At 43.6% G+C, this 13812-nt stretch overlaps 1 protein-coding gene across 9 annotated transcripts in view; it reads left to right on the top strand.

The window, feature by feature from the left end:
- Positions 1 to 13812, top strand: part of LOC143764161 (CMP-N-acetylneuraminate-beta-galactosamide-alpha-2,3-sialyltransferase 4-like) — a 228159-nt gene that overhangs the window by 137412 nt on the left and 76935 nt on the right. For 6 of the 9 annotated variants that reach the window (XR_013213075.1, XM_077249439.1, XM_077249442.1 and 3 more), the window contains one exon: positions 12839 to 12922. The exons of the other annotated variants lie outside the window; for them this stretch is intronic. Coding sequence is in view for 5 of the 6 variants with exons in the window: in XM_077249439.1 (XP_077105554.1) it covers positions 12857 to 12922 (66 nt within the window). In the remaining variant the exon portion in view is untranslated. The remainder of the gene's footprint in view (positions 1 to 12838; positions 12923 to 13812) is intronic. 9 annotated transcript variants of the gene reach the window in all.

Genomic DNA, 13812 nt, shown 5'->3' with positions numbered 1-13812 from the left:
ACTCTTAGGCCGGCGTCACACTTGGCGTAAGACAATACGGTCCGTATTTTACGGCCGTAATACGGAGAAATGTTCCCAAAATAGTGATCCGTAGGCAGGGTGTGTCAGCGTATTTTGCGCATGGCATCCTCCGTATGTAATCCGTATGGCATCCGTACTGCGATATTTTCTCGCAGGCTTGCAAAACCGACATCTAATGGATTTATGTGCTCAAATGTTCAGGAAAACATATATACAGTATATATATATATATATATATATGTGTCATTGAGACACATATATATATATTCTGTATTTATATTTACTTCAGTGCGATATCTGTGAAAAGCCGGTAATTCAATTGCCGGCTTTTCATTTCTCCTTCCCAAACCCGACAGGATATGAGACATGGTTTACATACAGTAAACCATCTCATATCCCCATTTTTTTTGCATATTCCACACTACTAATGTTAGTAGTGTGTATGTGCAAAATTTGGGCGCTGTAGCTGCTAAAATAAAGGGTTAAATGGCGGAAAAAATTGGCGTGGGCTCCCGCACAATTTTCTCCGCCAGAGTGGTAAAGCCAGTTACTGAGGGCAGATATTAATAGCCAGGAGAGGGTCCATGGTTATTGGCCCCCCCTGGCTAAAAACTTCTGCCCCCAGCCACCCCAGAAAAGGCTCATCTGGAAGATGCGCCTATTCTGGCACTTGGCCACTCTCTTCCCACTCCCGTGTAGCGGTGGGATATGGGGTAATGAAGGGTTAATGCCACCTTGCTATTGTAATGTGACATTAAGCCAGATTAATAATGGAGAGGCGTCAATTATGACACCTATCCATTATTAATCCAATTGTTTGAAAGGGTTAAAAAACACACACACACATGATTTAAAAGTATTTTAATGAAATAAACAGCGGTTGTTTTAATATTTTATTGCTCTCTCAATCCATTTGCAGACCCTCGCTTGGCAAAACAATAAATGCACAAGATACATACCCTCTGTTGAACCGTCACGTCCCACGAGGTAATCCATCTGAAGGGGTTAAAATAATTTACAAGCAGGAGCCCTGCAAATGCAGCTGTGCTCGTGCTTGTAATTCCTCGGCGAATGAAGGAAATGTAGGTCATTGACCTACATTTCCTTCAGTCGCGGTGATGCGCCCCCTGGTGGATGTCCTCATATGACCTGGAGCATGGGAAAAAGTTCCCAGGCTGCAGTTCACGAGAACATCCAGCAGGGGCGCATCACCGCAACTGAATGTAAGTATAGATCACTCTGCTTTCCTTTCAGCACCCGGGGATTACAGGCACGAGCGAGTGGTTTAGCGCAGCTCATGCCTGTAATATTAGTTAACCCCTTCAGATGGATTACCTCGTGGGACGTGATAGGACATCAGAGGGTATGTATATTGTGTGTTTATTATTTTGCCAAGCGAGGGTGTTGCTGATGGATTGAGAGAGCAATAAATTATTAAAACAACCTGTTTGTTTCTTTCATTAAAATACTTTTTAATCGTGTGTGTGTGTTTTTTAACCCTTTCAGACAAATGGATTAATAATGGATAGGTGTCATAATTGACGCCTCTCCATTATTAATCTGGCTTAATGTCACCTTACAATAGCAAGGTGGCATTAACCCTTCATTACCCCATATCCCACCGCTACACGGGAGTGGGAAGAGAGTGGCCAAATGCCAGAATAGGCGCATCTTCCAGATGTGCCTTTTCTGGGGTGGCTGGGGGCAGATGTTTTTAGCCACGGGGGGCCAATAACCATGGACCCTCTCCTGGCTATTAATATCTGCCGTCAGTCACTGGCTTTACCGCTCTGGCGGAGAAAATTGCGCGGGAGCCCACGCCAATTTTTTCCGCCATTTAACCCTTTATTTTAGCAGCTACAGCGCTGAAATTTTGCACATACACACTACTAACAATAGTAGTGTGGAATATGCAAAAAAAAAAGGGGATATGAGATGGTTTACTGTATGTAAACCATGTCTCATATCCTGTCGGGTTTAGGCAGGAGAAATGAAAAGCCGGCAATTGAATTACCGACTTTTCACTAACACCGCTGCGTATTTCTCGCAAGTCACACTGCTGGTCCGTGTGGAATTCGTATTTTTCTCGCTCCCATAGACTTTCATTGGCGATTTTTTTGCGCAATACGCTGACAAACGCAGCATGCTGCGATTTTGTACGGCCGTAGAATGCCGTATATTACGGATCCGTAATATACGGCTGATAGGACTAGACCCATTGAGAATCATTGTGCCGTATGTTATGCGAGTTTTACGCACGTAGTTTCTGCGCTCTTACGTCCGTAAAACACGCATGTGTGACGGCGGCCTTACTCTGATAACACACGAGCCTGCACAGATAACCTGGTATCCGAACACATTCGCTCATCAATAGTCACTACTCCTTCCTGCAACACTTTGCTCTTATCAAATCTCTTGTACTCTTTCTAAAATGCTTGGCTTCTATCCCATCGTTCGTGCTCTTCCTGCGACTCTCGCTCTTATCCCATCACTTGTGTTTTTCCTGCAATGTTTTGCTCTTATCCCATTGCTCACGCTCTTCCTGCAACTTTCGCTCTTATCTTCTCACTCGTGTTCTTCCTGCAATGTTTTGCACTTATCACATTGCTCGTGCTCTTCCTGCAATTCTCGCTCTTATTCCATCGTTCACGCTTTTCCTGCAATGTTTCGCTCTTATCCCATCGCTCGCACTCTTCAGGCTATTCTCGCTCTTATCCAATCGGTCACACTTTTCCTGCAATGTTTCGCTCTTATCCCATCACCTGTGCTCTTCCTTCAATTCTCGCTCTTATCCCATCGTTCACGCTTTTCCTGCAATGTTTCGCTCTTATCCCATCACTTGCGCTCTTCAGGTGATTCTCGCTCTTATCCCATCGCCTGCGCTTTTCTTGCGATTCTCGCTCTTATCCCATCGTTCACGCTTTTCCTGCAATGTTTCGCTCTTATCCCATCACTTGCGCTCTTCAGGTGATTCTCGCTCTTATCCCATCGCCTGCGCTTTTCTTGCGATTCTCGCTCTTATCCCATCGTTCACGCTTTTTCTGCAATGTTTCGCTCTTTTCCCATCACTTACGCTCTTTCTGCGATGTTTCGCTCTCATCCCATCGCTCGTGCTCTTCCTGCACTGTTTCGCTCTTATCACATCGCTCGTGCTTTTCCTGCACTGTTTCGCTCTTATCCCATCGCTCGTGCTCTTCCTGCGCTGTTTTGCTCTTATCCCGTTGCTCACACTCTCCCGGCAATGCTTTGCTCTTGTGTCAAAATGACAGATAGCACTCGTCTGAGTATATGGTCATCTGCTCTTAGAGTTGCATTCTAGGCTTTGTGCCCAGCAGCACAGAGTATTTTATCAGAGGAGAGTGATGACCTTGTGAGAGTTCACGGACTGACCATTGTATATTGGAAAGAGCAGGGTCCCCCAGCAGCACAGAGCGTTTCAGGAAAGTGGTGTTCTGGTCTTATTCAAGGTTACAGAACTGTGGAAAAAAAACAGGGTCCCAGCAATGCAGAGTATTTCAGGATATGACTGTGTGTATTCACAGAGACAGTTCTCAGCAGAACACAGTACTTGAGGGAAGGAGGGTGCTGATCATGTGTGGGGTAACAGACAGAGGTGCATCGTAGTAGGAGCAGGACCTCCAGCAGCACAGAGTGTTTCAGGAGAAGTCTGCTGATCTTGTGGTAGGTCACAGAGCCAGAGTTCTGTAGTGGAAGAAGCAGTGTCCCCCATCAGCACAGAGGATTTCAGGACAGGTGTGTGCTGATGGGGGACCCACACCTGCCTTACTGACGTCTCCCTGAAAGTCATGAGTCCCATCTCCTTTTCCAGTTTGTGACTTTGATACATTGTTGCTTTTCTTGCGGACAGTGAATTTGGTGCCACTTTCTCTTTAACTTTCATGATAACATCGGGGTTTAGATCTCAGATTTATTCCAAGCAGCAATTACAACTCTGATCAGAGGCAAACAACAACTCCCACTGGGCCCGTCCTCTTGGCGCTGGAGTTTGCAGATATTCACCTCCTCATTACTATTTCCATTAGCGCAGAGGCAGCAATCAGGTAAGAGGGGGGGAGACAGGGTGGCATCACTGATTCACAGGGTCAGTAGTCAGGTAAGAGGGGGGAGACAGGGTGGTCTCAGGGTGGCATCACTGATTCACAGTGTCAGTAGTCAGGTAAGATGGGGAGACAGGGTGATCTGAGGGGGCAACACTGGGGGCATCACTGATTCACAGGGTCAGTAGTCAGGTAAGGGGGGAGACAGGGTGGTCTGAGGGGGCAACACTGGGGACATCACTGATTCACAGGGTCATAGTTACATAGTTATTAAGGTTGAAGGAAGACTGTAAGTCCATCTAGTTCAACCCATAGCCTAACCTAACATGCCCTAACATGTTGATCCAGAGGAAGGCAAAAAAAACCCATGTGGCAAAGAGTAACTCCACCATGGGGAAAAAAATTCCTTCCCGACTCCACATACGGCAATCAGACTAGTTCCCTGGATCAACGCCTTATCAAGGAATCTAGTGTATATACCCTGTAACATTATACTTTTCCAGAAAGGTATCCAGTCCCCTCTTAAATTTAATTAATGAATCACTCATTACAACATCATACGGCAGAGAGTTCCATAGTCTCACTGCTCTTACAGTAAAGAATCCGCGTCTGTTAGTATGCTTAAACCTTCTTTCCTCCAGACGTAGAGGATGCCCCCTTGTCCCTGTCTCAGGTCTATGATTAAAAAGATCACCAGAAAGGTCATTGTACTGTCCCCTCATATATTTATACATTAAAATAAGATCACCCCTTAGTCTTCGTTTTTCCAAACTAAATAGCCCCAAGTGTAATAACCTATCTTGGTATTGCAGACCCCCCAGTCCTCTAATAACCTTGGTCGCTCTTCTCTGCACCCGCTCCAGTTCAGCTATGTCTTTCTTATACACCGGAGACCAGAACTGTGCACAGTATTCTAAGTGTGGTCGAACTAGTGACTTGTATAGACGTAAAATTATGTTCTCCTCATGAGCATCTATGCCTCTTTTAATGCATCCCATTATTTTATTTGCCTTTGTAGCAGCTGCCTGACACTGGCCACTGAATATGAGTTTGTCATCCACCCATACACCCAGGTCTTTTTCATTGACGGTTTTGCCCAGAGTTTTAGAATTAAGCACATAGTTATACATCTTATTACTTCTACCCAAGTGCATGACCTTACATTTATCCCCATTAAAGCTCATTTGCCATTTATCAGCCCAAGCTTCTAGTTTACATAAATCATCCTGTAATATAAAATTGTCCTCCCCTGTATTGATTACCCTGCAGAGTTTAGTGTCATCTGCAAATATTGAAATTCTACTCTGAATGCCCCCTACAAGGTCATTAATAAATATGTTAAAAAGAAGAGGGCCCAATACTGACCCCTGTGGTACCCCACTGCTAACCGTGACCCAGTCCGAGTGTGCTCCATTAATAACCACCCTTTGTTTCCTATCCCTGAGCCAGCTCTCAACCCACTTACACATATTTTCCCCTATCCCCATTACTCTCATTTTATGTAACAACCTTTTGTGTGGCACCGTATCAAAAGCTTTGGAAAAGTCCATATATACTACGTCCACTGGGTTCCCTTGGTCCAGTCCGGAACTTGCCTCTTCATAGAAGCTGATCAAATTAGTCTGACATGAACGGTCCCTAGTAAACCCGTGCTGATACTGGGTCATGAGGTTATTCCTCTTCAGATACTCCAGCATAGCATCCCTTAGAATGCCCTCCAGGATTTTACCCACAGTAGAGGTTAAGCTTACTGGCCTATAATTACCGAGTTCAGTTTTTGCCCCTTTTTTGAATATTGGCACCACATTTGCTATACGCCAGTCCTGTGGTACAGACCCTGTTATTATGGAGTCTTTAAAGATTAAAAATAATGGTCTATCAATGACTGTACTTAGTTCCTGCAGTACTCGGGGGTGTATCCCATCCGGGCCCGGAGATTTATCAATTTTAGTTATTTTTAGACGCCGCTGTACTTCCTGCTGGGTTAAGCAGGTGACATTTAATGGGGAATTTTTATCACTAGTCATTTTGTCTGCCATGGGATTTTCTTTTGTAAATACTGATGAAAAAAAGTCATTTAGCATATTGGCTTTTTCCTCATCCTCATCCACCATTTCACCCAGACTATTTTTAAGGGGGCCAACACTGTCATTTTTTAGTTTCTTACTATTTATATAGTTAAAGAATATTTTGGGATTATTTTTACTCTCTCTGGCAATGAGTCTCTCTGTCTCAATCTTTGCTGCCTTGATTTGCTTTTTACAGAATTTATTTAATTTTCTGTATTTATTTAATGCCTCCTCACTACCTACTTCCTTTAATTCTCTAAATGCTTTCTTTTTGTCCCTTATTGCGCCCCTTACAGCTCTATTTAGCCATATTGGTTTCCTCCTATTTCTAGTATGTTTATTCCCATACGGTATATACTGTGCACAGGTCCTATCCAGGATGCTAATAAACATCTCCCATTTTCTTTGTGTATTTTTGTGTCTCAGGATATCGTCCCAGTTAATTGCACCAAGATCCTCTCTCATCCGTTGGAAATTTGCCCTCCTGAAGTTTAGTGTCCTTGTCACCCCCCTACTACCCATCTTATTAAAGGTTACATGAAAACTTATTATTTTGTGATCACTATTCCCCAAGTGACCCCCAACCCTTATATTTGATATGCGGTCTGGCCTGTTGGTTAATATTAGGTCTAGCAGTGCCCCCCTCCTTGTTGGGTCCTGAACCAGTTGTGAAAGGTAATTGTCTCTCATAGTTGTCAAAAACCGATTACCTTTGCTGGAACTGCAGGTTTCCGTTCCCCAATCTATTTCAGGGTAGTTGAAGTCCCCCATAATAATGACTTCTCCTTGAGTCGCAGCTTCATCTATTTGCTTTACGAGGATATTCTCCATTGCTTCCATTAGTTTTGGAGATTTATAACAAACCCCTATCAGTAATTTATTATTTTTTCCCCCTCCCCTTATCTCCACCCACAGGGACTCTACATTTTCATTAAATTCACCTATATTATCACGCAGGATGGGTTTTAAGGAAGATTTTACATATAGACACACCCCTCCCCCTCGCTTATCTGTACGGTCATTTCTGAACAGGCTATAGCCCTGCAAGTTAACAGCCCAGTCATGGCTCTCATCCAGCCACGTCTCAGATATCCCCACCATGTCATAATTATGCTCCAACAACATTAGTTCTAATTCATCCATTTTGTTGGCGAGGCTTCTGGCATTAGTATACATGCACTTGATGTTACTCTCTGTACCTCTATTCTTTCTTAAATTACTAACTGTTCTAACCCCACCCCCCATGCCACCGCCACCCCCAACTTCCTTATTTGTGCCCAGGTCTCTATCTGCACTATCTTCCCCTCCTATAAAATGAATACCCTCCCCCCCAATCCCTAGTTTAAACACTCCTCCAACCTTCTAGCCATTTTCTCCCCCAGCACAGCTGCACCTTCCCCATTGAGGTGCAGCCCGTCCCTAGCGTAGAGCCTGTAGCCAACTGAGAAGTCGGCCCAGTTCTGCAGGAACCCAAACCCCTCCTTCCTACACCAATTCTTGAGCCACTTATTAACCTCCCTAATCTCCCGTTGCCTCTCTGGCGTGGCACGTGGTACAGGCAGTATTTCGGAAAATACCACGTTGGAGGTCCTTGCTTTCAGCTTGCAGCCTAATTCCCTGAAATCATCTTTAAGGACCTTCCACCTACCTCTAACTTTGTCATTTGTGCCAATGTGCACCATGACCGCTGGGTCCTCACCAGCCCCTCCCAGTAATCTGTCCACCCGATCAGCGATGTGTCGGACTCGAGCGCCAGGTAGGCAGCACACCGTCCGACGATCCCTGTCTTTGTGACAGATTGCCCTATCTGCTCCCCTAATAATTGAGTCCCCCACTACCAGCACCTGTCTGGCCTGCCCTGCTCTCCTATTTCCCCCCTTACTGGAGCAGTCACTCCTCCGGCTTTCAGAGGACATGCCTGGCTGCAGCAGTGCTACCCCTGTACTGGCACCCCCCTCATCTGCCAACTTAGCAAACTTATTGGGGTGTGCCAGATCAGGACTAGCCTCCCTGGCACTCTTCCCTCTACCCCGCCTTCTATCTGTCACCCAGCTAACGGCCACACTGTCCTGCAGCTCCATCCTACCATCCCCCTCCTCATCTATCCCATTGAGCGTCTGCTCTGTGAGCAGAATACTCCTCTCCATATTGTCTATGGATCTCAGTGTTGCCAGCTGCACATTTAGATCCAGTATCTGGGTTTCCAAATGCACAATGTGCTCACATCTCGCACAGCAGTATGCACCCTCGACCGGCTGGTCAAGGACTGCATACATGTGGCAAGATGTACACTGGATGGCATTAACAATTGTGGAGCACATTTCCTAATGGGGATTGCAGCACAGTAGTCAGGTAAAGGGGGAGACAGGGTGGTCTGAGGGGGCAACACTGATTCACTGGGTCAGTAGATAAGGGGGGGAAACAGGGTGGTCTGAGGGGGCAGCACTGGGGGCATTACTGATTCATTGCTGAACAAAAGAGGAATATGAAAAACTTCCAATATACAGGACATGTAGGGCATACAGTATATGGGGGGCAGAGGTAGCACTTACACCCGGGCCCTGGTGACTGAGGAGCTGCCACTTACAAAAACTCAAATATATTATGACTGTTGCGTGGACTTGACCAGATCAGTGAGAATTGTAGGTTCCCTTCTCATGTAGTGTGAAGCCCAATTTTAGAATGAAGGGCGCCCTGTGATGTGCCAAATAATACAAGTGTGCACAGCCAGACACCTGCCTATAAGGCCGGCGTCACAATCAGCGTATGAAAATACGGTCAGTTTTTTACGGCCGTAATACGCAGAAATGTTCCCAAAATAGTGATCCGTATGTCATCCGTAGGCAGGGTGTGGCAGCGTATTTTGCGCATGTCATCTTCCGTATGTAATCTGTATGGCATCCGTACTGCGATATTTTCTCGCAGGCTTGCAAAACCGACATCTAATGGATTTTTGGGCTCAAATATTCGTTAAAACATATATACAGTATCTCTCTCTCTAGATATATATATATATGTCATTGAGACACACATATATATATACTGTATTTATATTTAATTCAGCGCTAGATAGCATAAAAGCCGGTAATTCAATTGCCGGCTTTTGCTATCTCCTTCCCAAACCCGACATGATATGAGACATGGTTTACATACAGTAAACCATCTCATATCCCTTTTTTTTTTTGCATATTCCACACTACTAATGTTAGTAGTGTGTATGTGCAAAATTTGGGCGCTCTAGCTATTAAATTAAAGGGTTAAATTGCGGAAAAAATTGGCGTGGGCTCCCGCGCAATTTTCTCCGCCAGAGTGGTAAAGCCAATGACTGAGGGCAGATATTAATAGCCTAGAGAGGGTCCATGGTTATTGGCCCCCCCTGGCTAAAAACATCTGCCCCCAGCCACCCCAGAAAAGGCACATCTGGAAGATGCGCCTATTCTGGCATTTGGCCACTCTCTTCCCACTCCCGTGTAGCGGTGGGATATCGGGTAATGAAGGGTTAATGTCACCTTGCTATTGTAGGGTGACATTAAGCCAGATTAATAATGGAGAGGCGTCAATTATGACACCTATCCATTATTAATCCAATAGTACGAAATGGTTAATAAAACAAACATTGTTACAAAGTACTTTAATGAAATAAAGATACAGGGTGTTTTAATATTTTATTATAGTCTTAATCCACCTGAAGACCCTCGTTCTGTAAAAAAGGAAAAATAAAAAATCAACAATATCCCATACCTTCCGTCGTTCTGGCATGTCCCACAATGTAAATCCATCTGAAGGGGTTAAATCATTTTACACCCAGGAGCTCTGCTAAAGCAGCTGTGCTCCTGGCTGTAAAAATACGGGGAATGAATGGAATGCTGGGGAATGTCCTGTAGTTACCTTGAGTCGAGGTGATGTGCCCTCTGCTGGATGTCCTCATATGAACTCGATCCTGGGAATTGAATTACCGACTTTTATGATATCTAGCGCTGTATGAAATATAAATATATATATATATATATATATATATATATACAGTTAGGTCCATATATATTTGGACAGAGACAACATTTTTCTAATTTTGGTTATAGAAATTACCACAATGAATTAACAATTCAGATGCAGTTGAAGTTCAGACTTTCAGCCTTCATTTGAGGGTATCCACATTAAAATTGGATGAAGGGTTTAGGAGTTTCAGCTCCTTAACATGTGCCACCCTGCTTTTAAAGGGACCAAAAGTAATTGGACAATTGACTCCAAGGCTATTTCATGGACAGGTGTGGGCAGTCCCTTCGTTATGTCATTCTCAAGCAGATAAAAGGCCTGGAGTTGATTTGAGATGTGGTGCTTGCATTTGGAAGGTTTTGCTGTGAAGTAAACATGCGGTCAAAGGAGCTCTCCATGCATGTGAAACAAGCCATCCTTAAGCTGCAAAAACAGAAAAAAACCCATCCGAGAAATTGCTACAATATTAGGAGTGGCAAAATCTACAGTTTGGTACATCCTGAGAAAGAAAGAAAGCACTGGTGAACTCATCAATGCAAAAAGACCTGGGCGCCCACGGAAGACAACAGTGGTGGATGATCGCAGAATAATCTCCATGGTGAAGAGAAACCCCTTCACAACAGCCAACCAAGTGAACAGCACTCTCCAGGAGGTCGGCGTATCAATATCCAAATCTACCATAAAGAGAAGACTGCATGAAAGGAAATACAGAGGGTTCACTGCACGGTGCAAGCCACTCATAAGCATCAAGAATAAAAAGGCTAGACTGGACTTTGCTAAAAAAACATCTAAAAAAGCCAGCACAGTTCTGGAAGAACATTCTTTGGATAGATGAAACCAAGATCAACCTCTACCAGAATGATGGAAAGAGAAAAGTATGGCGAAGGCGTGGTCCAGCTCATGATCCAAAGCATACCACATCATCTGTAAAACACGGCGGAGGCAGTGTGATGGCTTGGGCATGCATGGCTGCCAGTGGCACTGGGTCACTAGTGTTTATTGATGATGTGACACAGGACAGAAGCAGCCGAATGAATTCTGAGGTATTCAGAGCCATACTGTGTGCTCAGATCCAGCCAAATGCAGCCAAACTGATTAGTCGTTATTTCATACTTCAGATGGACAATGACCCAAAACATAAAGCCAAAGCAACCCAGGGGTTTATTAAAGCAAAGAAGCGGACTATTCTTGAATGGCCAAGTCAGTCACCTGATCTCAACCAAATTGAGCAGCATTTCACTTGTTAAAGACTAAACTTCAGACAGAAAGGCCCACAAACAAACAGCAACTGAAAACCACCGCAGTGAAGGCCTGACAGAGCATCAAAAAGGAGGAAACACAGCGTCTGGTGATGTCCATGAGTTCAAGACTTCAGGCAGTCATTGCCAACAAAGGGTTTTCAACCAAGTACTAAAAATGAACATTTTAGTTAAAATTATTGAATCTGTCCAATTACTTTTGGTCCCTTTAAAAACAGGGTGGCACATGTTAAGGAGCTGAAACTCCTAAACCCTTCATCCAATTTTAATGTGGATAACCTCAAATGAAAGCTGAAAGTCTGAACTTCAACTGCATCTGAATTGTTTTGTTTAAAATTCATTGTGGTAATGTCTATAACCAAAATTAGAAAAATGTTGTCTCTGTCCAAATATATATGGACCTAACTGTATATATGTGTGTGTCTCACTGACATATATATATATATATATATATATATATATATATATATATATATATATATATATACCTATTCTATGTGTAGACATTTATTCTACCTATTCTGTTCTATTCTGTCAGTGTGATTTTACTGTACACCTCACTGAATTGCCGGCTTTTCTAGAGAACACTAGTACGTATTTCTCACAAGTCACACGCATGGTCCGTGTGTAATCCGTATTTTTCTCGCCCCCTTAGACTTTCATTGGCAATTTTTTTGCGCAATACGGTGACAAACGCAGCATGCTGCGATTTTCTACGGCCATACAAGACCGTATAATACGGATCAGTAAAATACGGCAGATAGGAGCTGGGCCATAGAGAATCATTGTACCTTATGCAATCCGTATATTCTGCACCTCTCATACGTCCGTAAAACTCGCCAGTGTGACGCCGGCCTAACAGTGTTGTCACCAAGTGTATGGCTGTGAGTGCACCCCCTTATATTGTACGTCCTGACATAGCAGAGCTGGCTGCGTTGTATCACTAAGCGAGATCTCTGGGTTCATACACTGTATTAACAGCTCCATTACTAATACATAATCCGGTGCCAGCCCCAAATAATTAGGATTACTAATTACCTGCGCTGATTATTAGATTGTGTCCTTGGTTCATTTTATAATAAGAAAAGGATGGCGAACGTCTCTGGGCAGGGCAGCGTGTACTAAAACCCTGTGCGAGTGATGTGGGATCTGAGCTGTCAGATATTTTATATCTTGTCCCCTAAAGGGTTAATTCAGAAAATGAAATAGTGATACATTCACACCATAGCGTTACATCATGTCTTGTAATAACTGCGCAGCGGACGAGGCGAAGGATCCCCCCAGAGGACGTTTAATGTTGCCATGTAACTGATGTCATCTGAGGACTGCGAATGTCTCCCATTTTTGTTTGTAATCTTAACCAGAATGAAAAACTGCAAAACCCATTTTATATAAATGAAATGTTCTCTTTTTTATTTATTTATTTATTTTTTTACAGAAGAAAAAAATTATTTTCATGAAAGGTCATCAATTTCACCTTCTCAGCGCATCCCCCTTATTCATCAGATCATTCCTAAGACTGGTAAGATGACAGCTGCTGTGCAACAATAATATGTAGTGCCATAAATTACCAAAATATACATGTAATTAATAACAATAATACTGTCCCTATGTACAAGAATCTAACTACTATAATACTGCCCCTATGTACAAGAATCTAACTACTATAATACCGCTCCTATGTACAAGAATATAACTACTATAATACTGCCCCCATGTACAAGAATATAACTACTATAATACTGCCCCTATGTACAAGAATCTAACTACTATAATACCGCTCCTATGTACAAGAATATAACTACTATAATACTGCTCCTGTGTACAAGAATATAACTACTATAATACTGCCCCTATGTACAAGAATATAACTACTATAATACTGTCCCCTATGTACAAGAATATAACTACTACTAGATGGTGGCCCGATTCTAACGAATCGGGTATTCTAGAATATGCATGCCCACGTAGTATATTGGCCAGCCACGTAGTATATTGCCCAGCCACGTAGTATATTGCCCAGCCATGTAGTGTATTGCCCAGCCATGTAGTGTATTGCCCAGTGACGTAGTATATTGCCCAGTGACGTAGTATATTGCCCAGTGACGTAGTATATTGCCCTTTGACGTAGTATACAGCACAGAGCCACGTAGTATATTGCACAGCGACGTAATATATTGCCCAGTGACATAGTATATTGCACAGCGACGTAGTATACAGCACAGAGCCACGTAGTATATTGCCTAGCTACGTAGTAGATTGCCCAGCCACGTATGTCACAGGTTAAAAAATAAAAAATAAACATACTCACCTTCTGATCCGAGGGCCCCTTGTTGTTCTAACATACTCACCATACTTGTAGTTCTGTCGCCTGTGCGCGGTACAGGCGGCAGCTTCCGGTCCCAGGGTGTG

Source organism: Ranitomeya variabilis, chromosome 4, assembly GCF_051348905.1.
Source record: "Ranitomeya variabilis isolate aRanVar5 chromosome 4, aRanVar5.hap1, whole genome shotgun sequence".
Lineage (NCBI taxonomy): Eukaryota > Metazoa > Chordata > Amphibia > Anura > Dendrobatidae > Ranitomeya > Ranitomeya variabilis.
Note: the sequence above shows the minus strand (reverse complement) of the source record. Positions and strands in the feature narration are given on the sequence as shown.